At 43.5% G+C, this 27,359-nt stretch overlaps 1 protein-coding gene across 3 annotated transcripts in view; it reads right to left on the bottom strand.

Moving 5' to 3' along the window:
* LRBA (LPS responsive beige-like anchor protein) overlaps positions 1-27,359 on the bottom strand; it is a 1,864,610-nt gene that overhangs the window by 557,892 nt on the left and 1,279,359 nt on the right. For all 3 annotated transcript variants that reach the window (XM_069242641.1, XM_069242642.1, XM_069242640.1), the window contains exon 41: positions 13,530-13,647. In XM_069242641.1, coding sequence (XP_069098742.1) covers positions 13,530-13,647 — 118 coding nt within the window. The remainder of the gene's footprint in view (positions 1-13,529; positions 13,648-27,359) is intronic.

The raw sequence follows: 27,359 nt of genomic DNA on the forward strand, positions 1-27,359 counted from the left end.
CATTTACATACCACCTTGGTTATTAAAGACTCTCCCTTTAACTATGCTCAGAGTGAATGAGACCAATGACAGACATCTTGATGATCTTCATGACTATCAGGGTTTTGTTTAAATCTAAGGTTGTGTTACTGATTTTCTGAGCTTGGGCAGGGGGACAAGTTTGCTCTCTTCAAGGAAAGGAAACATTTAGGACCAGCTAAGGGATTGATGTAGCTCAGGTGTCTCAGGGACCTACCGGTAGCTCGACAACGCCTTCACAGTAGTTCGCATCCTTGAGTCCATTTTTAAATAAGCACACAGTCACATTTCCCCTTTTAAAGTTAAGAGAACACTGTGTTTATTCTACAATATTATTTTCAGGCTGCAGATGGCAGGGCCTGATAACCAACAGTGCTGGAGTCAGATGTATGACTTGAGAGCACAAAGATGAAGAACTGAAGCACTGAGGCATTTAAATCTTTACTACAAGTCTTTGTCTACTACTGTGAGAACTAAATGTTTTTTCTGAATGCTTTTAAATGGGAGAAAATCAAAACGAAGTGTAAAAAAATAATGATTACGTTTACTTTTCATTTTAATTTTGTCCCATTTCAGAGTGTCACATTTACAAACAGCAGTCCTCTTTTCTCCCTGTAGCCAGTAGATACTGTGCTACATTTATAGCTGAAAAGCACAGTGATTTGTTGTTTTAGAATGGAGACATTTAAAGTAAAGAAATATATTTATATAAAATATTTAGTCAATTCTGTCTTGATATTTTGTGAAGCATGTTTTTTCACTCTAAATTCCTCCCATTTAAATATATGGCAGCATTTTTCTGTTATTAAATATGGCACCCTGTCTACAGGCCATTGGGTACAAGATGCCTGATGTTCGTAAATGCGACACTTTGAAATTCTTAAAGTGCAGAAAAAAGTTCTGTATTATAAATATTTTTGCAGGACATTATTATGCACTTTAAAATTATCCCATTGAAAAAAATGTCTGTATGTTTATGTTATACATATAATGGTTCCGCATATGGGGACAGGTATGTCCTGTGCCACAAGTACATATGACGCAGGCTCTCTCACCTATTCACATATATCCCATTCATATGCACACAAGACCACGCTGTGACTGGCATACAGGTCAGCCCTGTCATAGTGCCCCTAGTCAAAAAGTATTTTGTTCAAGTCATAGTTTCTGGCTGCACGGACATTAGACTTAGTCAATTAGCTGGGCGGGGAGTGTCTAGTAACACTGCGTGAGGGCCTTGGCCTTCAGTAGTTCACAATGATTTTCACTCATCAGAAGTAGCTCTCACTACAGAAAGGGTTGGAGACCCCTGATGTAGATAAATCATTTGATTTACAAAAGAGATAAAATGAAGAACATTTATATAACCAATTACAGGCTAGACAGGCAACCTTGTACTCAATTCCATTTTCCATTGGCAGCCAGTGTAATCACATACAGACTTCTGAAAGAACATCTCTTTTTTTAGTTTAAGTGCAGAACAATCACAAATATTTGAGTATTTTTGTAGCACACGTTGAGTTACAAGGGGGACCTACACAAGGGGTTATAAGCTTAGAAACTTCCGCAGTCAATACTGGACAAAAGGTGACTGGCATCATGAACTGGTGGTGGTGGAGAATTTGAGGATGATATGCACAATTCGTTTACCAGAACAGGCATGTGATTAGTAGCTGCTGCAATTCAAGGTTGCAGAGATATGTCAGGATCTAATTTTCACACACTTATCACAGGCGATCTACTGTGATCAGAACATGTGGGTAGCAAAGTTTCAACACAAAAGTGCTTATGTTTTTCTTACGTTTTAAAAGCAAGAGTTTAGACTTGTATTCGTGAAAGTTCAAAAGTAAATGTCAACCCATCCACTCATAAGTGGTGTTAGAAGAAGTCTTTGGTAGTTTTCGCTAAGGGAACTACATCTAAGGCAGTTAGGGACAAATGCTGCTCAATGTTTAACTGAAGTTCAGGGAACATCAAAGTTCTTTGGATTGTGTCAGAGGAGTCTGGAGATGTTTAAGGCAAAGTCTTGCTGCAAAATATTTGTATTGGGTTTTTCGCTGTGAACTGTACAGGCAGCAAGGTAGATTACTCTTGGATATAGTATGAAAGGGGACAATATACCAGAAAGAAAATAAGTGTTATAATCAAAGCCTTGTTAACATCACCTGCAATTGTCACGAAGTCTGATTAAGGAAGGGACTGGGAGGGAATTGGTGATGGAGACCAGGGGGTGCTGCATGTGCCATGCTCAATGGTGTTAACGGGGTGCAAACGATAACTTGGAAGGGAAATGTACAAGGGTTGGCAATGGCAGATAATCAGTGTTAAGTGAGAGGTGCTGAATATGCTTTTAGATGCGAGTTATATACATGATTGGGTAAAGTTCAGAGGGCTACGTGATTGGGCGGGAAGGAAATAAGGGTAAAGGAAAGTGGCTTCCCCGGAAGTCTGTTTAGCCTCAAGTCCTTGTAGTAGTATGGTAGCCTAGGTTACTAAGTGAGGGACACTGCATCTGGCGGGCTTGCCAAGCCGGTCTCTGAATGTCACGGGGGGGAGGATTCATCTTGTTCAACTGTTTGTAAGAACTGTACATGAGGTGAAGCCAACTGTGAGGAGATGGGACATTTGCAGTGATGTCGGACCTCCTCGTAGCGAAGAGCATCCTCCACGGTTCGTCCTCATTTGCGCATTACCCCATGCCAAGGCGCAACCGACGGGACCGACGGGACTGCCGACGATCGCCACTGAAGTCTAAGTGTGCACATGGCAAGGAGAAGCACCAATGCAGTGAATCAGGTGCATACGTTTTGTTATTTTGGCACTTGAAGATACCCAAGGCAAACGCCTACCACGTGCAGAGATCAGGCAGCTCTGTAACCTCTTGTAGGGTGTTGTGTACTGTCTTGCCAGTAGTGTTGTAAGGCTGTGCAGGAACATAACATGTGTAAGATCCACGTTGGATGTGACACACCGGGGGCAATCGATCTGCGCGTTTATGTAATAGAGGTTCAGTTTGGCGAGGGAAAGGCACACAGTGCAATATAAAGAATTGAATATTTTTGAACCAGGAGTTCTGGGAAAGCTGGTGGGGGTGCTCTGGCACCTGTGTCCAATCCTTATCATGTACTACTCTCCCAATGTCTTCCTCCCATTTTGAGTATAGAGAGTAGGAGCTCCACAAGCTTGCAAACGGCATTATATATCCATGTTATTGGATTACGGCCATCACTCATAGTGAGTATGGTGTGTATTACTGGGTGGGTGGGGGGGTTCATTTCCAATGTGCCCCAAAGAGTACGAAAGGTGACATGGAGTTGGCGGTGAGTCCTGGCAGGAGACCATAGTCTGTGGCTAATTGTTTGAAGGTGAGGGACCGACTTTCCGGAAACAGGTCTCCCGCCGTGGTTGGCGATCGATCAGTCCAAAGTTGCAAAGCTCTAGATGTGTAGTAACCTGGGAAAAGAGGGAGGCCAATCTGGGTCATTACTGGTGTATATGCCTGAATTTCGTCCGCAAGGGAGAGTATGCAAAGCATGCAAGGGAGTAGCAATCTGTAGCAGCCAGGGTTCAGAGAGCACAGCCTTAGACAGGAGAAAACCTCGAAGTGTTCCTACTGATAATGATCACTGGCATCTCCCATGTACCATTGCACCATGCAGCACGAGAACCATTGTAGCTGTGCAGCTAGGAAATATGCGATATAAGGAGGCGGCGCTCAGCCCTCCTTTACCCACCAGAAGCTGCACGTTTTTTTTTTTTTTTTTTTTTTTTTTTTTTTAGAGCGACACAGCGACGCCCGCTGCCCCAGATTAGCATGCAGAAAAGAGACTAGTTTGTTCGGGAAAAGGGTGGTATAGCACAGTTGCACCAAAACTGCCTTAAGTTCATTAATGCAAGAAGCTGAATTAATCACAATGAGGAAGGCAGCCTTTATAGTGAGGGAATGTGGTAAGCAGCTATGCTCCGGCTCGAAGGGCACATGAGAAATGTCAAGACTAAGTTAAGGTCCCACTGCGGCATCACAAACGGTTTGGGCGAATATAACTTTGTCAAACCTTTTATAAAAACTCATCACAACAAATGGTTTAAACAAGGACAGAGATACAATAAACACAGAAAGGTCAAGAGGGTCGACAAATAACATTTATAAGTCCTACTGTGAGGCATTGATGTTACAGAGAGAAAACAAAAAAAATCACCACCTTTGCTTGTAAAGAGTCAATCTAGCGAGCACCATATGGCCACCGAGTGAATGCCTGTCAGTAGGCCACAGCAGAAGCAAGGAAAACTGCAGAGCTTCTATGCTGCTCAGGCGCCTAAAATAGAAATTATATATGTACATTTTCATCTCACAATCATTCCATTATCACTAAGCATGGCAGCGGTGCATCCAAAATGCATAGACACTCAGCAGTTTTCCTTGCTTCTCCTGTGTCCTACTGGCAGGCATTCACACGGTGGCCATACGGTAATTATTCTCATGAGCTACGTTCAAAACCATGGATTACGGGCACTATGCATAAGAGTTACCCTAGTCACATTTGTTATGTATGTCTGTCCCCACTCTATTTCTTTTACATACAGGTCCGGTCCACATTTGGGTGAAGTGATAGTCCTCGTGCCCAGATGAAATTGCCAGTAAGTAATAGATGGCCATGAAAAATGTTAGCCTGGTTGTTTAAAATGGTCTAAAAAGGATATAAGGTTTTTAATCATGAGTGTAAGCATTGAAAAATTAAAAATGGATGGTATATGCCACACAACTAATTTTTTATGTTTTTTTTCTGGTGAGCAAGTATTTCTCCTCTCTTGATGAGGGAATAGGGAGGATTTTTTGTGAAATGTGTGGACACAATGGATTATATGGATACACACACACAACATTCTTCTGATATTCTTTGGGTGTTGATTCCTCCATCTCTATAGGAATGTTGCCAACGAAGATAAGGTGAGCTTTTTGGTGAGAACCCTCCAAATTCTTCTTTGCTGGTTGCTTATTTGAGGCACTTCCTATACTTTTTCTATATACTTTTTCTGTATATATCTTTCGCTGCTAGTAAGTTTTGATATATGGTGCCCCTTCTGCACAGGACCTGCTCTTTTTGAATTACACTCACATACTGGGGGTCTCTATATGCATACTAGAATTATTACCGCCTAAGAAAGGAGTAGGTGGTCCCCAGTTAGACAGAAATTGAGTGATGTGAGATTTTACTGAGGGTTTTTGTTGGATAAACAGAATAAACACAGTTAACTGATGCTGCTCAATTTCCATCCACAGATTCAGGTGAAGGACTGTTCCCTGTTGCTGCAACGGGAGATCCTCTGAAAGGGATAACTTGATAGGAGGAGAGATACTCATGCCTAGAAATTCTGGGCACCACTCTTTCCAGGCCCAATCCAGAGCCACTGGGATAATTTGAGCCACTAGGATGTTTTGATCTTTTTCAGGAGGGGTAGGGTAGGGCAGTGTTCCATTCCAGCCAGAATGCATATCCTAGAAAGTGGTCTTGTAGAAACACCAATGCACAAAATGTTTGACACTTCCCGTTCTTTGACGGTGGCCAAAAATGTAGCCGGAGTCTTACCCAAGATTCCCTGTGCTACCTAAGGATATGGATGCAATTCGTGATCTGCTAGACTCCATCTGAAAACCTCATCCGCTCTGGCATTAAAGGACCATTCTAGATGCTTTGTAATAAGGAAAATGTCCCAATGACCCCACCAACTCCAGAGGCAAAAGGCCTCCTGGAACAGGACCTAGCCCCGCTCTGCATTGCTTGTTGCAGTTCTACAAGGTGGTGTTGTCCATGAGAGCCTGCCTTAATAGACGGCAAGAATGCCTTCAAAGCCAGAGTAATGCACCTCAACTCCAAAAGACTGATAAGGAGCATGGTTTCCATCTGAGATGAGTTCTCTGATCCCCACTTCCCACGGGTGACCTCTTCACCCTAGCAGGGATGAGTCTGTCACCACCAGTAAGCTCTGGGTGGCAGAGGGAAAGGAGCCTGCCACTTGACCAACTGTGTTCAAACAGCCACCACTGCAGATCATGAGCAATCTACTCCAAGATCTGTATGACATTCTGTCAGATTTCCTTTATGCTGGGCCCATTGGAAACTCAGATACCATTGCAGAGACCGCATGTGCTTCCTGGTGTAATTGATGAGGAGAATGCAGCACGCAAAGAGGGCAAGAAGCCTCAGAGCTGCTCTCACCAAGATCTTGCACTGAAGCCAAAAAATTGGGATCATCACTCGAATGTCCTAGACTCGTTGTGGTGGAAGGAAGGCCCAGAACTGTACTGTGTCTTGGAAAGCTCCAATGAATTGCAGCTTCTGTGAAGGAGTCAGATGTGATTTTGGCTTGTTGTTAATGAACTTAAAAAATGTCAGCTGGGGTGGTCTGAAACAGACTGCCGCAAGCCTGCCTTCAATAGCCAGTCATTAAGATAGGGGAAAATTGATACACTTGACCACCGAAGGTGGGCAGCGACCACCAGTATCCCTTTTATGAACCCTTGAAGGACGCTATGAGGCCAAAGGGGAGCTAGACAAACTAAATATGCGGCTGCTCTACTGCTGGGATGGAAAAGTCTTCTGCATAGTAAAAGACATGTACCCCTGCCCTGAGTGCCCAACTGTTAAGTTGTCTGTATGCCTAATGCTGATTTTTGTGCCAACGGAAAACTGAGATTATGCGTGTGCTCCATGACATAGGCCTGTCTCATGGATTGCTGTTTTGCTGGACCAGGATGGCACTAGGAGATACTCTCATAGTGGTGGAAGGATCCTGTCTTCACCAGGAGATAAGCAGCATAAGAGCTGTGGTGGCAGCATACTGTGTAGTGATCAGTAGTAGTGAAGGAAACCTTTTTACCCTGCATCATTGTAGGGAAGCCTACAGACTCACTTAAGTTTTTAAAAGTTCTGTTGTTATGTGCTTAACTTGCCCTTGGCCTTCATCAGGTACATGTGGAGGCCAGCACAGTGCAGAAGTAATGACTATACTTGATGTGAAGGGTACAGTATAGGGATAGACTGAGACTGTGAAGTGCATGTGTTTTACTGCATGTAATGGGTGTTTGTATGCTTCTGAGGAATACATGAGAGGCATAGTGCTGTGCAGTGTGTGTGCAATGAAAGCATGCGCTGGGTGTATGTGTGCTTGCGTGTAGTACAATACATGAAGGGCGAACTGTACAGCATGCACATGGTGAGTGTGTGGTGGCAAGTGTGTGTGCTGACAAATAACACACACTGGTATAGTATAGAAAAGCTTCAGTGCTGAACAGTACGAGTAGACTGAATCCGTGTGCTGCATGTATGCATACTTTTAATGGTACAATCATGGACGTAACAGTGCTGGACAATAAGTGTGTGGTGAATGTACACTGAGTGCAAGTGTGTCTGCAATGATACATTACACGGAGGATCCTGGCTTCCATTTTGGAAAACCCAGGACTGTTTGGTGAAGACATGCAGAGTATAGGAATACCCCAAAGACAGATGTGTGTATTGCTGCATACCTGTAAGCTGGGAGGGACACAATTGGGGGGGGGGGGGGGGGGGGAGAGGGATTAGAGAGAGAGAGAGAGAGAGAGAGGGAGAGGGAGAGGGCGAGGGAGGAGAGGGAGAGGGCGAGGGAGGAGAGAGAGAGGGCGAGGGAGGAGAGAGAGAGAGAGAGAGAGAGAGAGAGAGAGAGAGAGATAGAGAGAGAGAGAGAGAGAGACACTCCCCAGTACTCTTCAAAAGTTGTTCTTTTATTCAGTGATAGATCGCAAGGAAGGGGCCTGGACACATTTCAGAAAGGAGATAGAGCTGATTAGAGAATCATAAAGAATAGCACTGGGAGCCTGAGATTAACCATTTGATGCACATTTCACTGAGGCTGACATCCAGGTGTGAACTCTGGTCACTGTCATGAATTGTGTTGTTAGTCAGTCAATCAACTTTGGAGTGTTGCCTGTTGTGACAGACAGCCTTTCAAGGGGAAAGAAGAAAAGAGAAGTGTCCACTTCTGAAGAAGCAGAACCCCAACATAAAATTTCAAAGACTCAGACCCTAAATTGCATTCTGATGTCCGGAAATGGACTATGAGGGGAGGTGGAGATACCCGTCACGGACTGTGTGAGAAGGGGAAGTTCTAGAAGACTTCTGCCTGAGACAGGGACTGGGGACAGAGGTCTGTTACACTCCCTTCTGCCTTGAGGGGACATCACCCCTGTGCCTTGGAGCATCGGTGCCTGCCTGCTTGCCAAGACCAGTGTGCCCTGTGAGGAACAGGAGATTGTTGGCAGTAGTGAGGCCTTAGGGGGAGGGGTTGGGGGTCCTGCTGAAAGGAGTCCCAGAGCGAGGAATAAGGAAACTGCTGTGCACTGTAAGGGTCACTGCCCATGTGCAGTGTCAGTTTGACGCCTCCGTATGCCAGGAGAGGGCCGCCGTGGACTGGACTGAGCCATGTGTGGAGCACCGTATGGGTCATGCTAAGCCCATAATCTGCCCTGTGGCAAGCCCTTATGGCAGGAGGGGCCACCAGTAAAGTTGCTACTGAATGACTGCTGAGACTCATAACTGCGGTGGTGGAGGCTTTTACACCGGAGGAGTTTGTACCTGATTTACCAAGTACTTCAGCAACCCTGTATGCCAGGAGGGGCTGCTGGTACCTACCTTTCCAAAGAGTTTGGGCCGTCGCATGAAAAAAAGACTGAGGCTGTGTTTGGCAGGATGAGCCTGCACAGTGAAAGAACTGCCACTGTTTGACGACCCTCCACCTGCCCCATCCCCCAGACTGCAAAAGATGGCGTGGGCGCTGCGGCGCCTTCCCTGGGCTCCAGTCAGGAGTGAAAAAAAGGATTCTCTCCTCAAACCACCCCAGGCCCCCAACACCTGCTGGGGAAGGCTGGCTAATGTCTTCGCGAGCAGCTCCAATAACTGGAGAAGCCAGCAGCAGTGCTCAAGAAGGGGAGCCTGTGCTACAGGATGCTGCTCCGTGGGCCGAGAGCTAACAGACTTCTTCGAGCAGGAACAGAACTCGCAGATGCCCACACTGAGGACACCCGCTGCAACACTGAATGCACCAGTGCTGCAGGAGCAGGTAAGACGTAAACTGGGCATGTTAGACCCCGGGAAACTTTATGCTAAAGATACTACTGCACTATAGACATCTTTAGCCAATTACTGAGGAGTCAAAGGGGAGCTCTTGAGTATGGCCTAAGTGTGCATTTCCTGGGTGTGGCCACCAGTAAAACCACAAACATGTTACAAAGAGGAGGGTGAAAAAGGGATTTTCCTGAAAACTACTAAAGCCTCGATCTCAAGGGGACTGTGTTGATGCTTGAACTTATCATTACTCCTTTGCATGTGCATAGTTAGAAATAAAATACTGTTTTTATTTTTATAAAAGCAAGTATTTGAGTGAACATTGATTTATTGTTCATACTGTTTGCGCTTTGAGTTATGAGTTTTGTTCACTTACCTGTATACACACCCGCTCCCATCTTCCTCCCTGGAAGAAACCTTTGATTGCTAGTCCACATGTTTCATTGAGAGTCAAGTGCAGAAGGGGTACGTGGCCCAGTTGCTCAAGATCCATAGTAGGTCATTACCCAGGAGTAAAAGGTCTCAACCACTACATTTTTGCCCGGTAGCAACTGAATGCCCATAGACATCTGAAAGGGAGTCTGACACCTACCTTGCACCACAGGTCATATCTGTGGGACTGCAAGAGTCATCTTTCAAAATACCATGCCTGCAGGTCCAATGACTCCATCTAGTCCCCCAAAGAATCTGGGCCAGTGTGTGCATTTTGAATTTGTCCTTCCACAGGAAAGGACTTAGAGGTCACTGGTCCAAAGCCGGCCAGAGACCATTGCCCTTCAGCATAGGGAAACAGTGAGAGAAACAACCCTCTCCTCCTTCCGAGTCCAGAACCCTCTCAATAATACCTTTTAAGAGTAACATTAGCCCCTCTTTTAACAGAATGGACAGGCATTCTTCTCATAGGTGCTCAGATGTTGGGAGAAGAGTTGGTGGGTCAAAATATAATGCAGTGCATGGCTACTGTGAACAATTTGTAGGACCCATCTGTTGGATATGATGGCTTGCCACCATCGAAGGAAGTGTTGAATTCCACCCACCACAGGATGGGAATGCCCCAGCGGGAGCAAGCAAAAGTGGCTTAGTGGCTGTTGCAGCAGGGGAGGGAGAATGGGAGGACTGATGGCCCAGCTGACCTGCATTTTGCCTGCCAGACTCATGCCCACGGCCATGGCCTTGAAAGGACTGCGGTAACATGTATTGGTTGGGAGTATAGTCTTTGCCTTTACATCAGCCCTCTGGAGTAACCTCTGGACTTTTTGAACTGATGCTGGAACAGATCCAAGTTGCATGCAGTTGCTCTGATCCAAGGCAGAATTGGCTTTTTCACCAAAAATGTGTGAACCTTCAAAGAGCATATCCATGAGAAATGGTTTTACGCCTCCAGAAAATCCTGTAGCACACATCCAGGCGTGTTGGGAGGCCACCACATTGGTTCCAGCCGCTCTTCCCAGGCGATCGGTAGTATCTAGGCCAGCATGAATCACACATTTAACCATGCCTTGTCCATCACGAATTATCTGAACCAAAGAGGCCCTTAGGTCTTCCGAGGCTACCATGTCCCAAAGGGCACGTGTGTAGCGACACAAACATACAGCAATTACCAATTGCAATGCCAGGCTAACAGAGAAGAATATGAATGTGTCAAATGCCTCAATGCTGTTGGAAACCTGAATCAGAGGATTTGTGGGGATTGAACTGGACTTCACCTTATTGGCTGAAGACTGAACCACATGACTCTCAGGAGTAGGACGAATCAGGGTCACCAATATAAGGACTATGAGACCTGGCAGCCTGCCTATTCACCAATGGGCAGTAACACGTCTTTGACCAAGAGCCCACAAAATAACAGCCTCATTACAGGGGAGCAAGGGCTCAGGCGTGGCTGGTCCAAGCTCCAAAAATTAAAAGTTTTTCTCAAGGACATTCATTTTGGTCCCAATAGAAGGCAGCTGCAAATCAAGGACCTCAGGTGCCTGTTGGACCATTATTACAAATCATGCACTCCCTTCTGCTGGACGTGGCTTAGATCTAGTCTCAGGGGAAGTATTAAGTTCAATGGCCTCTTGTAAATCAATGTAAAAGTTGTCGTCTGTGTAGTAAAGAGGCGGGAGGAGGAATCATTCTCCCTCACCACCATCATCATCGTACTGTCCCCTCTAGGGGTGTCCCTTGTTCTAAGTTGGGGCAAAATGATAAAGGAGCCTCTGGTGGCACATCTGCCCTCGCAGAGGTATTGGTTCAGAATGGGGCTCTAAACACCCGGATGCGCATATTTAAACTTGCAGTGTGACATCGGTCAACATCAGGCTGAAGCAGATTTGGTGTCAGACATCTGAATCTGCACCAGATCCTCATCCTACACCAGGGGCACCAGTACAGACGTTCAAGTGGTGCATCTAGGTACAGGTATTAAAGCCAGAGTGGAAATCTGTACCAAAATTGGGCCCAGAGCGGGTCCCAGGGAGTCACATAGTGCTGAGGACGGACCTGCGAGCGGCATACAGACTGGAGGCCCCTCAAGTTCCTATGGGCCCAAAGGTGCAAAAGGAGCACAATGTGAACCAAAAATCTGTAGCAGAGTGGCAGAAAGGGGTCGGTTCCTGATTTGCTTTTTGTGTTTGCCTGTGAACTTTGACAGCAAAGTTGTGGAAATCCCCTTGGGAGCAGGACTGAGTGCTCGCCTGTGATTTGGACAGGGCACAGACCATGGGTTTGGGATGTGACTTCTTATGTTCGGTGAATAACAGCTTTGCTTCTTGGTCTTGGGTCGCCTTCAGGTGCATGAGGGCACATTTATTGCATGACTTCGGGTTGCATTCCAAGGTTAGATACTAGAAACACATCTTGTGTAGGTTCGTGACTGACATCTGCTTTCTCTCGCCTGTGTCATGTCCAGGGAGATACAGTGCAGCTTGGAGCCACATTGCGCTACCTACAGGCATGCAGGAGCATTGCTGGAGACAAGTTTCTGTTCCAGTCTGGTACCTGGAGAGTATTTTAAGGTGAGTAATCTACAGTTAAAGAAATTCATCTGAAAGGAACAGACCCAATGCGAAGCCCAGTGTTAGACCTAGCTTTGGCTCACAAGTTGAAATACCCAGTGAAAGACCATAAAGTCCCTCTATCCATGACGTTAGTCATAAAAGGCACCTCTGACCTGGATGTTGAGGGGGAAAAGGCACAAAGGGTTACCATAAACGTACTACATACAAGAAAACTAATAGTAACATGCTAGGCGTTTGCTGAAAGGTTGGTTGAAAGGTACAAATTTCAAAAGAATGCAAGGGTTGAGCAAACAAATCTATGCAAGCTGCACACAGAAAAAAGTGAATCAGCAGAACTGGTGGGAAGAAGGGTTTTGTACAGTGGGCCATATATGTGACAAGGCTGCAGCTTTTAAGATGGCTGTGCATAATGTAATTGATCTCCTGTTCCTTCCACATTCTCTCAGTCTGAACATTCATGGTTCTGGTGGAAAGATTGGTTGCACAAAAATAAACAGAGGACAAAAAGTGATGTTGTTAAAAAACAAAAAAAAACAAAAAAAACTTTCTTCAAAGATTAACGTCTCCACGGAAAATGTGAACACAAGCACGTTTTAGAGGGAGGTAGGAGTAGACCTAGTAATCTTGATTCAAACCATTGGATGTTCAACAAGATTCTTCTAAAACAGCAATGAGCCAATGTTGCCTGAAATTACAATAAACCCAGATGCATAATGTAAGGCCTGTAGCATAAGTTTAGGCTAGCAGCAGTGCTTCTGCACCACCTGAGGTGTGCTCATGGATAAGCCAACAAGGTGGTCTGTGCAAACACTCAAAAGTAAAAAAAAAATGCAATTCAAAATATTAATGAGACATTGGCTAACTCTTAAAGCAAATTTGAAGACACTCAGCTGGCACAACCTCACTGAGACATCTGAGCCTGCTGTGCCCTGCATGGGCTACCACAGAGTGTGACAGATAAAGGGGTGGCGCTGGCGGTGTGCAGATGCACGAAGTGCCACAACAATAATCTGATCTAACAATCGCTGATCAAGTGAAGAAAGTAAACACACCAATCTGCTTTTAAAAACTGATTTATATCTGGTTTTTGTTAAGGCCGCTCTGTAAATGGCAACTTGAAAGATGTGAGTGTATAGCATAATGCATATCCTTTAGCACAAAGAAAGACACAGACAAGTCATAAGTGACTATGACATTAGCTACTTATCAACAGGTACTCAACTGCTGTCTGACCCAATCCCGTGGAAGTGTAGACTGGAACACAATTACCCAGGATTCTTGTGTGCCTCCTGCTCGATAAATATAGCTTTAGCCACCCCAAAGCTGAATTCAATGATAGCAGAAGAGTATATATTTTTTTAAATAAACTCCAAATGCCTATTGATGCAACACCATTTCATCTTACCTCTGTTTGCCATGAAGATCTCTAAAGCAGTATTTTGAAGTAAATATCGTCGGGAAAAGATTGCTCGAATTTCCGTAAACAGCCATTTTCCATGTAAGCCTTCCGTATACGCCAAAATCTATTAGAGAGACGAGACAAAAACGATATTTTTGAGATATTAAAACATCGTTTATCTTAATTACTTTGCTACTCAATAACAGGAGAAGCGTTGACAAGGGGCTGCTTATATATCACACTAAATATAAAGTTTGAATATTTCAGCGAGCCTGATGATCATTGAAATAACATTCATATCCAAGTTATTCGGCAAAAAAAATAAAAGTGAAAATAAACACAATAAGATACTCAACAAAAGCTCCTAGTTTCAACTAAATTATCCAAGTGTGTCTCAGAACCAAATGCATTTTACATTAAAGAGCAAAGACCAGAAACAAAAAGTAGAAAAGGGGAAAAGGTAAAGATCAGAGGAGGAACACAAAGCGCACACCTATCAAAACCAAGTAGGCGCATCGGACAATCAAGACCCAAATTAAGTGAAATGTGATCTACAATACAGTACTATGAGGAGGTTCATTTCCATTTCTAACAGTATTTACACAGTGCACAAATCCTACAAAACATAAGTGGGAGGACTAATCAAGTTAGGCAGTATTAAAGTGACTTTATGGTGCATGACATCACGGCGCATGAGATCGCAAGTGGCATAACAGGATGTGACATCAGTACCCATGACCTCACAGGAAGTGACATCATTAGAAGTGACATCAGATCTAAACACCTCAGACATGTGTTAAGAAGTTTTATCATGAGTAAGTTTGAGCACATTCTGAGATTTAACAAGTGAGATTTTGTGTCAGGGCTATGCTGAAAAAGTGTTGTAACCGAGACACAAAATATGGGCCTCAAGTTATAAATTTTTTTTTTTTTTAACTCTGCACAAAGAAATTGGCAGCAAGGAGAAATGTGGCAGTAAATCTGCTCTGCTTTACTGGTTGCAAAGTCTGCATTTTAAAATAACGTATGAGGTTACAGCACCTGCTGCAAAAATCTGTGTGTACCTAGTAAATCTCAGGGAATAATAATAATGTTAACATAACTCTGGAGGTTAGCGCATTTGCTGGAGCGATCCGTGTTTTGTTTAGCCCCAGTTGTGAATCAAAGTAGCATAGTGGGTTATGCAAAGAACATCAGATAAAATGCAGAGGAATTTTATTTTTATTTTATGTAGCTAAATAAGTGGATTACTGCTTTTTATGCAAAATTCCTTTTGTTACTTGCAGTTCATAAATTGTAATCCTTCTAATGTAGCACACTGAGCCATGGAGGACATGTGACTACTACACCTTGTAACCCGCACTGTCTTATATAACACATTCTGTACATTGTTTACACGCACATGACTTATTTTAATTGTATATTGTTTATGTGTTATGTAGAGTGCTCCGACACCCTGCTTTGGGACAAGTAGCGCTACAAAAGAAATAAAACAAAATAGTGGTATTTAAGTTATTATTTGTGTAAATACTGGGACAGACCAACATATCTGACATTCTTACAGGGCATTCATATGTCTTATATACTGGGACTGAACAAAGTCAAAAGCATGCCATTTTAAAGTAACTGCCAAGTGTTAAGCTGTGTGCCTTTGTTTTCCCTCCACTTCATTTAGGTCTGAGGCTCCAAATATCTCCCAACAAAAGGAGGCCTAATGGCCCCTTAACTTCAGCCTTTGTTTTGGCCAGAAGGAATTTAAACTAAGAAAGCCTCTTCCCAGCCGGCATGTTGCTCCTCACAACAAAAACAGACAGTGTGCGGGCACTGATGAAAGTGTCCTGGTGTCTGCATCCTACAATGGGACGAATTGAGCATATTTTAGTGGGGCCCAACTTCATGGTAGGGTGGACTGCTTCCGCCCTGTGAAATAGTAGGTGGACGCAGTCTGCCCGCATGTACCTCTGACTTGTGCCCTGGATTTACATGTGGAACCCAGTTCTTATACATTAGGGTATCGGTTATTTATATACCAGTGTAAGATTGTGGCTTTGGGTGGTACTATCCAAAGTGTCAGAATGTCAACCAGATTTTTCTAGAGTCTTGTTTAGAAGACAAAACATTGCTCAGAAGAGAATTAGAACTCGAAGAGTGTTTGTTTTTCCAGACAAGCAGAATTATAAAGGTCATCAACAAGTTGTTGATAAAAGGACAGGAACTACAGGACTTCTATTTGACAGTCTATGCACTATGTGAACATACTTTAAGTGCAATGCAAATGTATCAATCTCTACCAGCTTATGACAATAAAAGTATCAGTAAATATATATACAGATTTGCTACTTGGAGGCACCTCAATTTTTCTCAGGAATGCATACTCAGTCATTTATCTTTATCTGATGCTGCAGGTGGGAAAGGAAGTTTGCATCCATACATTGAATGCAGACTCTAGCGTATTTGGCTGTTCTAAATAAATAAAGGACCAACATATCCAACCATTACAGGACAGTTACTTGTTTAAACCCAGTAATTGTTTTTCCTATAATGATGTACACAACTTTACCTTTTAGCAGTTCTTGCTTTCCCCAAAAAATTATACTGGGGTTCTCCTTTATGGAATCCTTGGAAAAGGTATGTGTTTGCAATTTCAGTTTAAGCCTACAAACTTCAGCCCAGAACAGGGACAGCATCACCTGTAGGCCTCTTAAGATGTTGGGATTTAGTTACAAACTCATTCCTGGACGAAGTCAGGAAGCAAGCCTAACAGCACAGAATCAGAAGTAAATATCAGGATCAATACAGCACCAGGAAAAATCATATGACTAAAGTTTTCTGGAATAAATAATGAATCAGGGTGGTATGCCCAGCCATAGATCCCATGCACGTTGTCACAGGACTTCAGCCGCACCTTGCTGATGAAGCTCAACAAACCCAAAAACAAAATGTTAGGGGGGTTACTTGTCATCTCATTCAGAGAGGACACAGCGTAGCAGTTCAGCTGAACGGGCCCTTGCGGTGTGGGGCCAAGACTAATTTGCATACGGTTGATCAATGTCTGCAATAGCGCAGACCTGCTTCAGAGCACTGTAATGGAATGTGTCCCAGGGTAGGTTGGGATTAATCTATGTATATCATCAATCACCTTCCGCACTGTTAGCAAGTCAGTGACAGTTTGTTAACCTCCAGTGTTGAGAATTGGCTACGGAGTTAGCCATTGCATGTAAATATTTTGCTATGGAAATAAGGTTAGTGACGTCGGTATTTGCATCAGGATCAGTGCCAGGGAGCACACGGAAAGAAAAATGTGTCAATCACACCAAGAGGAAAGTGAATGACAAACTGTGCTTTTTACTGGAGGAGTCAGGTTGGTTTTATCTGAGAAGAAGCAACTATTGGTAGATAGTATGAATACAATCAAGTGATTCACAAACATCTCAACACAAATCCAGAGTTAGCTAATGAGAATGTGATATGTCCAATATGCTGTGATGGCAGGTAGATATCACACACCACCTAGAAAGTGGCATTTTGTTTGGAATGAGCAGAGATGAAAAAATGCAAAGAAAATACAGAAATAAGCCAACTCAAAGAAAAAATATCAAGCCACAAAATATGTGTAAGTACAGTGTCCTAAGTGTCAGCGACGCGGGACCAAAGAAGCACTGGTTAAGCTAATAGCCCTGGCTTGCATTAAAAAAGCCTGTTTTTTTTAAACGTATTTTATTGAGTAATCAAACATAGGTACGTCGTACATGGTAACTATTCCTCCATCCCACCCCAGTCAGGCGCACATCAATACAGTCATTCTTGACCCCCCATTGAGTCCTGTAACGACTACTCAGTGCATAGCACTGTTACATGTTGGAGCTACTGGCCCGTGGGATCTGCAGTGGAAGGGGAATGAAAACAGTGTCCTAAAGGAAAAGGAGGATAGCATGCAGGGTGTACCAACATGACCAGAAATACCAACTAGCCCTAGTGAAAAGAGATGCACAACATTAAGCCTGTCTCGAAAGGTGTGTGGGATGAGGCTTGGGGGCAGGGATATGTGTTGTCCCTCAGTGTCCCACCCTTCCTCCCAAAAAAGCCTGATACCGTGAAAAACAAAACAAAAACATTTTTTTTCTGAATACATTGCATCTGCGAGATATATAATGTAATTTGCGATTATTCAGTGTACTTTCAAGATGTAAAACTGCCCCTCACGTGACACAATGTGCTCCACAGGCAGAATGATACAAGAAACAGCAAATAGCATGAGGTGAAAGACATATACTCCTCTGGCTGGTGTCAAGGCCCACTGTAGTTTTTAAAATATTGTTAATATTAGGTGAACGACAGGGGCGCAGTCATGCCAAATCTAAAAAAATAAATAAAACGTATGGACCCAGCAGTATTTTCTTTGGTAATGTCACTCTTCTGGCACTGGTTCCATACTGTAAAACACACCACAAACACTAGGTGATAACACTGACAGCAAGGTTCCGAAGTCTGGCTTGGAGTGAGCGCACACAACACGATACTGATCACGTGAAGTAAAACACACTGGAAAATATCTGCTGTACACTCTCTTTATGCACCTGCCTAGGGGACAAATAATTTTAGCACAAACATAGACAATGGGAATCAAGGCCAGTCACGGGCAGATTTCTACATGTACATCATGAGTTGGAAATTCAAGCGTTCGCATATGTTTTTTCGAAAACAATGCACACGGTCTGCAGAACTCGAGAGGAAACATTGAGAAAGGCAGGAAACAAAGTGTAGTCTAAAGACGGACTGCCTCCCTCACAGGAGGGATTAACTACTGCATAAATCTGCAGCACGGTCAGATGATTCTAGCGCAAAGAGGAAAAGGTGATTTTAAAAGAGCAGTACATCAAAACTATAAATTGCTTTAATCCATTGCGCAACCGATATTCGTTAATCCGGGGCGCGGAAAGGTTGCCAGTGAGAGAGGTTAAGTATCGTTTTGTCAGTCAAAGCTAAACACACACCTGCGAATGAACTGGCCATAATCTCCCTGCGGAGGCCGCGGTTGTCAGAGTAACTTGTTATAGCGCCTATCATCCCTTGTGACAGACACAGATGCTAAGCCGCCTTCACAATTCAAACGAGTCCCATCTTCAGAGTTAAACCACTTTGTTTCTCTAACCCCTCACTCTAGTCTTTTTAGTTTCAAAACAGATCACTGAAGATGCGTGGGTACAAATGCACAGATCCTTTATAGATCACTAAACATAAGGAATAAGGCCCCAGAGAGCATTATACATACACATGTGTGCACATGCACTCCTACATACTCGCACAGACTCAAACATGAAGCGAATACGTGACAAAGGGCGGCATTTACAGCCCCTTAAAGCGTTCATTAGAAGAAGATCCACGCCTGAGCAGCAGCTGAGGTCTACTTGAGGAGCGCCTCCCTTAATGTGGACCAGTATCTGCCCGGTCGGCAGCTTCACTTCAAAGTCTCTGGAGTTCAATTAAAACTGGATTAGGTAGAGGAGCATCTTCTCTGGGACTTTGTGCTCGCTCAAACTCCAAGAACATTGACAGCACCCTAGACAGAGGTCTAGCCCTCCAATGAACCGGTCGCTATGGAAACTGCATCCATTCAACTGCGCCGCCGTTATCAGGCACATCACGGCAGCATGTAAGACATGGCAAACGCAGCACTTAATCGTGCAACATCTTTAGATTCGCTAGCTAAACGCTTTCCAACAATAGCACTTTCCTTGATGGCGTTCAATTGGCAAAGCATCCACGCGCTAGGCAAAACATCCACAATTTAGATTCGGCAAAATATGTATACGTAGTGCCTAATATTTAAATGTGCTCCACTTCACACTAAATACTTTATGTTAGTAGCCTTTTGGCTTAGTCAATGATTGTTTCGTCATTCTTTTCGAAAAGCTGTATTTGTGGGGGAGTTGCAAGGCACATAATAATAAATAAAAAAAACACATTACACTGGATAAAAGTAAAAATATGTTTTCATCTAAAAATAACTACGCGCCATAGTAGTCCCTGAAACTGAAGGGAACTGCACCTGTGCCTCTGGTGAAAGAATAAGCAGTTATTCACGGTGGAGTGAGTCAATGGCTAAGGGGCCCAAGCTCTGTGAAGTAATGGGACGTAGAACAAGCATTTTCCAATGCAAAGGGTCTCGCATTTGCTCGAGTTAGAGCTATTACCTTTCTAAACTCCTAACCGGACTTTTCTTGCCACAAAAATTAAAGGGAAAAAAACGCAGTGCGATCGTACTGCGTGGAAATTAAACAGATAAAGAGGTCCGGAATCCGTGCTGAAAACATCGAGCCTCGTATGTTTTTAGTAGTTTACCGGTGCTGTGTAGGTGGGCTAAACACCGGAAAAGGCATGACGTATGAATGCCTTTCACACATGAAAGCAAGTGGATTTTAAAAGACAAGCCCACGAACAAATGAAAGTGACTAACCTGACATGGGCATGGTTGTTAGCCCAAAGAGAGATTACAGAATGGGACGAAGCGCTTTGCGCTTATCCATAAAAATGAGAATGACACAACAGACCAGTGGAGGAAAAGGGCTTGCTGAAAGTCCCCGTAAGTGTATTACAGATATCATTTTAGTAAAATCAAACGGTCTTGGCTATCACCAGAGTGAAAACGCATCCTCTCGAGCACCTACCTACCTACATAAGAGCACATCTCCTTTTCTTTCTATGCGGGGGCGTAACAAAGGCCCCTGCAGTGCACCCCCCCTTAGATTCAGGTCCCCCACTCAGCTAAATACCACTGACAGCCCCGGAGTGAGTCCAGAGGGCGACTACTCCATGTGCTTTGCAAAGGGGGGCTCAAATTTGGTTACGCTACTCTGTCTATGTGAGTGTGTATGTGTGTGTATACAACACCCCCTTCCCCACCACAACGCCCCCACCCCCCAACCAAAGCAAAAGCAGTACAGGATTAACAAAAAAGTAGAACCTTATTCAGAAAGCAAGCTTTTCTGTGTAAATCAGTTCCAAAGCTTTTAAGATATTAGTGTTTGAAAGAGGTGCCACGTGTGCTCAAAATTCTTTCCCATTGAAAAATGTAATTCCCCAAATGACGATTTGTGTTAATAATATTTGGATTTTCTGAGAAATATGACTGTCTAAAGAAGGGATTTTTTTGTCATTTTGAAAAATCGTGATTTTGATGGAAACCTTGATTTAGGCACTATAAAAATAAAATTTCAAAACAAAGTGGAGGCACTACTACAGCTACCTCCAAACTGAGAAGTGCTGGGGGCATCAGAAATATTTTTTCACAATGGCACAGAAAAATAATGATTTTTCTGACAAAAGTGATTATAGGACACCATTTTGTATTAACAGAAACAGGCACAACTTTCTCAGAATTCCAGTTTTCATGAAAATCATGATTTTTAACTTAAAGTAAAAAAAAAAAAATCAAGGCAGTGACTGAGTAAATGCAAAGTAAGTTGCATACAATAAGTCGTGAATTTCAGGGCATCTTCTGGTTTGTGGTCACAGAACCATAGCTAACCGCAACTGTGTTCTTCTTTGGCACACAAAACGCAGCTCAGCAGAAATAACACATAAAATCGCCTTAAGTTAGAATTCTACATAACAAGTACCTTTATTTTGTATGGAGTAAATCCATTTAGTACTTGGATAAATTAGGGTTTAAAAAGGTACTCTGATTGCTCTGCACACCTCCGCAGATCCAAGATTAAAAAAAAAATACTCATCTCATGACCAAGGGAGCTTTTTTCTCCTGTCATTTTCGCACAGTGAATCCAAAGATGGTTCCACGATATCGGAATAATCAAACTAGTGGACAGCAACATCAGGACAAAATACTGCAGATGCCATTACAGGACACAGGGAATCGGTTCCTGTGCCCTTAATGTTTTTTTTTTTTTAATAAATAGTTACATTAGGGGCCAGGGTAAGCAGTCCCTTACCCCAGGTACATGTGGTGAAGTCCCATAAAAACACTCTTTCCCCAGAGCTAAAGCGCAAAAAAAGTTCATACTTTCATGGTATTTGTGAAACCTCTGCGGATCCCAGCGTGGCCACCGCTCAGTACCAGGAAACCAACAAAAATGGTTTCATGGTACCAGTAAGCATCCAGTACTTAACACTGTGAAACAGAGCACGATTCATGGACCTGTGTTAGCCTATTGTAGGGTCTATGGGTCCATTCTGGTGGTATGGATCTTGCATAGGTCCTTTGGGCTTACTAAAGGTCAGACACATTGGCACCTGTGGCCACTGTGCTACACATGGCCAACGGTCATGTATAGTTGGACCAGATGCCCACAGAGGGTGGGGAACATGACCTGTCCGGAGAACAGGCCCTGCATCACACCCAGTCTGTGCATGTCCTTAGGGCCTTTACCTCATTGCAACCATGTACAATGGCCAACAGTAGCCTACCGATGGCAGGGCTCAGAGGTTGGCTGCGGAACTGACCCTGTGTCAATATGTTACTGATTATGGGATTAATGCCACATTTTATTATTATCTTCATTTGTTTTTCGCAATAGGTATGATCTGCTGATCCTCGACAGAACCACCAAGGGATACCGCTATTGGATAAACAAGTGGCAAAATGGGGTTTAGAATGGGAACCATGAAAGATCTGCTGCCCCCTAAAAATTGCAAAAAAGTGTTTATCTTTATTTTTAAAGAATAGGTAGCTCTGAGAAGAGCCTTGGGTTCATGATGTGTTTGTGCACAGTTATCGACGGGCTTGTATTTATGCCTTCAGGCCGTAAGAAAAATCTTCTTCCTTTCTGCTGCCAATTGCACACCATCTCTTTGCAAAATTCCAAGCATATCGAACAAGAGGTTATTCTTTTAAATGGATCCCAAGACATGGTCACAGAGGTACGCAAAAAATACTTTGTTGACATGTTTACAGGATGGGTTGATTTGAGGACTAAACTGGTCAGACACTGCCACGTCTGTCTTCGATAGATATTGGTACGCTTAAATGGTATACTCAAAGTCTATGCAGGGGAAGGGATGCATCAACTTTCCAAAGGTTTCTTTTATTTCAAATGATACAGCATCACCCGTAACGGTGCCTAAATCATTCCTTCAGCAATGTACATTCTGTACATCTGATTGGTCATATGTTGAAATGCCACCCAACAAAAGGAGAAATAGATGCTTTTGCATTCCACAGATGACAATCCATGTAATGTCTACGAGGCAACTCCTCATACTTCTCAACGCCACAAGATTATGCATTCTCACAAGCCCAATGTACAAAGGAGTAACCAACTATTTACACACAAACCACTGTGCTGGAGTCCTTCTAAACCTCAAAGAAGGTGCTGCAAAATAAGAAGCCTTCCCCAAGGAGTGATTTAATAGAAAAAAGAGATCGCTTTAAGGTAAGAATCGCATTGTTGTTGGCAGCTGCCTCAAGTACAACAAAATGTTAGGTTATAACTGAAGGTATGGTTAAAGGTAACCAAGAGTTTTTGGATGTGCCTTCCAGGAAAAAACACAGCTCCACCTTCTCAGCCATGGTAGTTAACATCCTGCACTTCAAACATTGCCTTTGCAATGATTGGTTTAAACCCATAATGTAATGCTAAGGTCTACTAACGATTTTAAAGTTGCAGTCTTCTGCATAACAGGCTATGCATGGTGAAAGTCAGACCTGAGTAGAAACTGGGAACACAGGCTGATCTGTTAACCTTGGAAACTGATGAACATAAGAAAGGGCCTTAATATTATTAGTGTAACCATTTTAAAGTTATGCAAAGTTCAAACAATGCCTTTGTTTGCAGCAAACATTTTTTTAAACGGTTTACCTCTAAGTAGATATTACAGCCTAACTCTGGAGATTGCTATCATTTCATATTAAAGATAAAATCAGTTATTACACTGGGTGAGGGCATGTGTGGCTGTATGTTCTTATGTAGGTTTTCATGTGAATATTGCCAAACGTTTCTACCAAAGACTAGACAATCTTTAGAACTACTTATGATTTGTGTTAGTGATTAATTTTATTTGATTACTATCTAGGATATCTAATTTACTGTAAAGATCAATATTCCCTCGTCTTTCCTCCTCTGCGTTTGTTCTAACCATCTGAACTGAGCTTTGTGAGCTCTGAAGATGGGACCAGGGTAGTGGGGGGCTCAGAGTAGAGTATTAGTGCCAGGGCAGGTCCTGTAAATGGTCTACCCCAAAGTGTGCTGACAGCAATGCCTGACTTGGCTGGCGGGCTGCCTCATAGTGGTGTTCAAGGGACCCTGGACTCTTAGGCGGTGAACATGGAATCTTCATAAATTGCCAACTCTCCAATGTTAGATGTGTTCCTCTTAATACAGAAAACCCTACATGGCTTTTTAGAAGCCTCCCTAGCCACAAATGAGTCTCTGACATCAGAGGCCGGTTCGCTTAAGGAGGTTCTGGCTGAACTATAATCTATTAATTCCTGTATGCTTCCAGGGGCGTAACAAAGGCCCCTGTAGCCCTCCCCCTGTGCGAGGGGGCCCCCCGCAGCACAGCACCTAGCCTGAGTGAGTCCGGAAAGGGGGGGAGGGGCATTCTATGTTCTGTTCAAGGGGGCCTTTCCAGTTCTGTTATGCCACTGATGCCTTCGCTTGTGTGGCCAGTAGCCTCGCACACTTTGATGCTTGGTGAGGAGGGGCCGGTTCAAGGGAGAACACAGGTTAACACTATTGAGTATGTGTCAAGAAGATCTATGCTAGCAAGAAGATGGAATCATAGGTGTTTTGGGTATTGGCGCTTAGGTCGTCTTACCGTTAGGCAAGGTAGAGGTGAGGGGAAAAAGCGAAGACCTCTCTTTCAGAAGACTAATCCAGTGGTAACTCAAGAGATCCACACTCACTCTGCAGAGAATCAATCTATGAAAAGAAGTCTGTGCTTAGGGGAAGTGGGTGTGATGGAAAATGCTAAGGGTTGTGTAAGGGAGGTTACCCCTAAACTTCAGTTACACCCAAGGTCCCTTAGTAGAGGATATAGCATTTGAGGCAATTAAAAGGGAACCAAGGTATCCAAATGGATTAGTAATCTGGTTCGTATTGCTGCAGAAGATTCCTCTCCAAATACAGATAGGAGTCCTATTGTAAATAAGTATCAAGAACTCCCAGTTACGTGCCATATAGACTTAGGAACTGCCCATGGTCAGGCCCTAATACCCCATAGGGACCCACAAGTAAAGTTGAATTTGGATGTGACCCAGAAGGGGACAAAGCACGCAAAAGGAAGCCATTGAATAGTTAAAACTTTTTAAGACCTTTCTCCGGCTGTAAATCCTTAGAGAAGTTAACCATAAGGGATACAGACCAAGTAGCCGTTGGAGAGACCAAAGAAGGAAGAGAAATAACTAAAGCTACTTTCAATTCCTTTGTGACTTTTGGATTTGAGCGCTATTGAGGAGCTTAATAAATGTGGCCTAAGAATTGTGCCTGTAACAGAGGTTGAAAACACCCAGCTTGAGTTACCCATACTGGCCAACCATGCAGGGCTTAATTCTGTGCAATTAAACATTGTTATTGATCCAGAAATAAACACGCCTCTCACCCACTTGGTGGGTTATAAGGGTTCCTTTGAGATAACCCTCCCTTCCCACTCTAGACAAGTAAGGTTAGATCCAATCCCACTTCACAATAGTTTTCCACGTCTAAGCGTTGATAAGGACAGCACTGGTTCATGGCGGTGGGGGAAAAGGTGGACTAGGTAGAGGCCCCAACATGAACCTGGGTAGTTGTCTCCTGGAATGTCCATGGTTTACGAAATTTGATGAGTACAGCTGATCTCACTAGAATTTGTGAGGAAAATGTGACATGAATACAGGAGACCTGGCTGGCGGGGGACCAATTTTACTTGAATGGATGTATGCAATTTGTCAAAGAGGGAATAAAAGCAAGACCTGGGCAGGTAAAAGGTGGGTTAATGACCCTGATATCAACCAAATGTATCAGCAAAGCAAGAATAATTCAATCAAATAGCAAGTGGCTCCTGGCTTTCTATGTGGACTTATATGATGAAAGTAATCAACATAAAAGTTTAATTATTGTTAACATTATGTAAATCAGAATGAGGCCTGTAAGGATATGGGGGAGGACTTCCAGAAGGATCTTACATCTTTGGTGGAGGCCCCTGGAGCACCCCTGATTCTTCTTTTAGGGGATTTCAACCATTGCTTACCCCCACCCTCAGTTAGAGGTTGATCATAGCGATACGCTTGAAGGTTATGGAATCCCACACTCAACCTTCTCCCATTGTGTTCAAACTAAGTATGATCTGCAATTTGTAAGATTCCTATCCACGCTAGGTTTTGTGTGCGTAAATGGTCAATTCAGGGAGGATATACCAGAGGCTCAAACATTTCAGTATGAGAAGCAAACCTGCCCTATAGGTTATATGTTTATACAGGTGTGTTTCTTTAATATCTGCATAAGCTTCCAAGTATTAAGAATAAGAGGTAGTGATCTCTGGGGCTTGAAAACAGCCCTATATGCAGCTCTCTACCTATGAGAATGCGTGATACTGATGGACGTAGCCTATCCTAAGCGCTTAACAACAAGAATCGATGAAAGATATATGTCCCCATTGATGCAATCCCAAATGGTTAATTATTTGGACCTTGAGGAGGTACGAGGGCCGAACATCCTAGGATGGTACTTGGTCATTATAGAAGAGGCAGTAAAGCGACTGACCACCTTAGTTAGGATATGTAATCAAAAGGCTAAAATACTTCTACTCAGTCCTTAGAACAGTTGTGGTTTGGCAACGAGTGCTTAATTGTCATGAGGAAGTTGAGAAAACCAGGGAGGATATGGCACTTTAAGGTGAACTCCAGTGGAAGAGAGGGTTACAATAACATGAAGGAGGAGTATGGAGCCCTGATTAGAGCTAAAAATCTGACTTTTTATCAATATAACTGGGAACTTATGACTACTACCCTCCAGAGCAAAGATATGATCAAGTTCTGAAGATTAGTTCAAAGGGGATGCAGAAATGTGAACTTCCCCATTAAGGTGCAAAGTCCCAGAAGATGCTTGGGTTGCCTATCTAAGTAACATCTAGAAGGCGAAGGAGTCAATTGTGAGAGATAATTGGCCCCAGTGAGAAAAGGGTGCCTTTTCATGTTTTGAAAAGTCAACTAAAAGGGGCCTGTAGAAGAGTGTATAGGCTCCGGGATACAGAGTATGTAAGGTGGAAGGCCTCAGTCAAACATATGTTGGAATCTTGGAATAAGCAGAGGATGTTCCCATACATATCCTCTTTCCCAGACGCGCAGCTCACTAAAATTATTAAAAGTCCGCATTGCACTGAATTTCCGGTACCAAAGGCCGGAACAAAAGTGCTGCACTTTTAGTCACTGAGAATATTTGCAAATGTGGGTAAAGTTTCAAAATTTTAATGTCCATTTTCATCACACAAAACAGCTTTTACGGGCACCAACACAGAAGATAAAAGTAGCAATAGGCAGTAGGCAGCCGGGATCGAATGCCTGTGGGTGTAGGAACACGAGCACAGGAAGAGGCCAGGCCTTGAAGCCCAACTTCGCAGGAAATGGCTTAAAGCTATGTGCTGCAGGGAATAGATTCCAATGAGGGTAGATGGTATGGCCAATGAGAGTGAATAGTAAGGTCAGGCTAAAGGACAGGAACTGTGCTCCACCTCAGCTGCACACCACCTTAGGCTGTGTAGTGTGGGTTGTTAGCTCATGGACGGCGGGGCACAGGACTGGCATGAGGTCAGGCTCTGCTGTCTACCCCTACTTCACTCAATTGAAAGCGAGGTGCAGCAGGGGATTGTCCTCCAGAGAAACTACAATGAAGGGCTTGCCTGTGC

The sequence above is a fragment of the Pleurodeles waltl genome, chromosome 1_2 (genome assembly GCF_031143425.1).
Source record: "Pleurodeles waltl isolate 20211129_DDA chromosome 1_2, aPleWal1.hap1.20221129, whole genome shotgun sequence".
Classification (NCBI taxonomy): Eukaryota; Metazoa; Chordata; class Amphibia; order Caudata; family Salamandridae; genus Pleurodeles; species Pleurodeles waltl.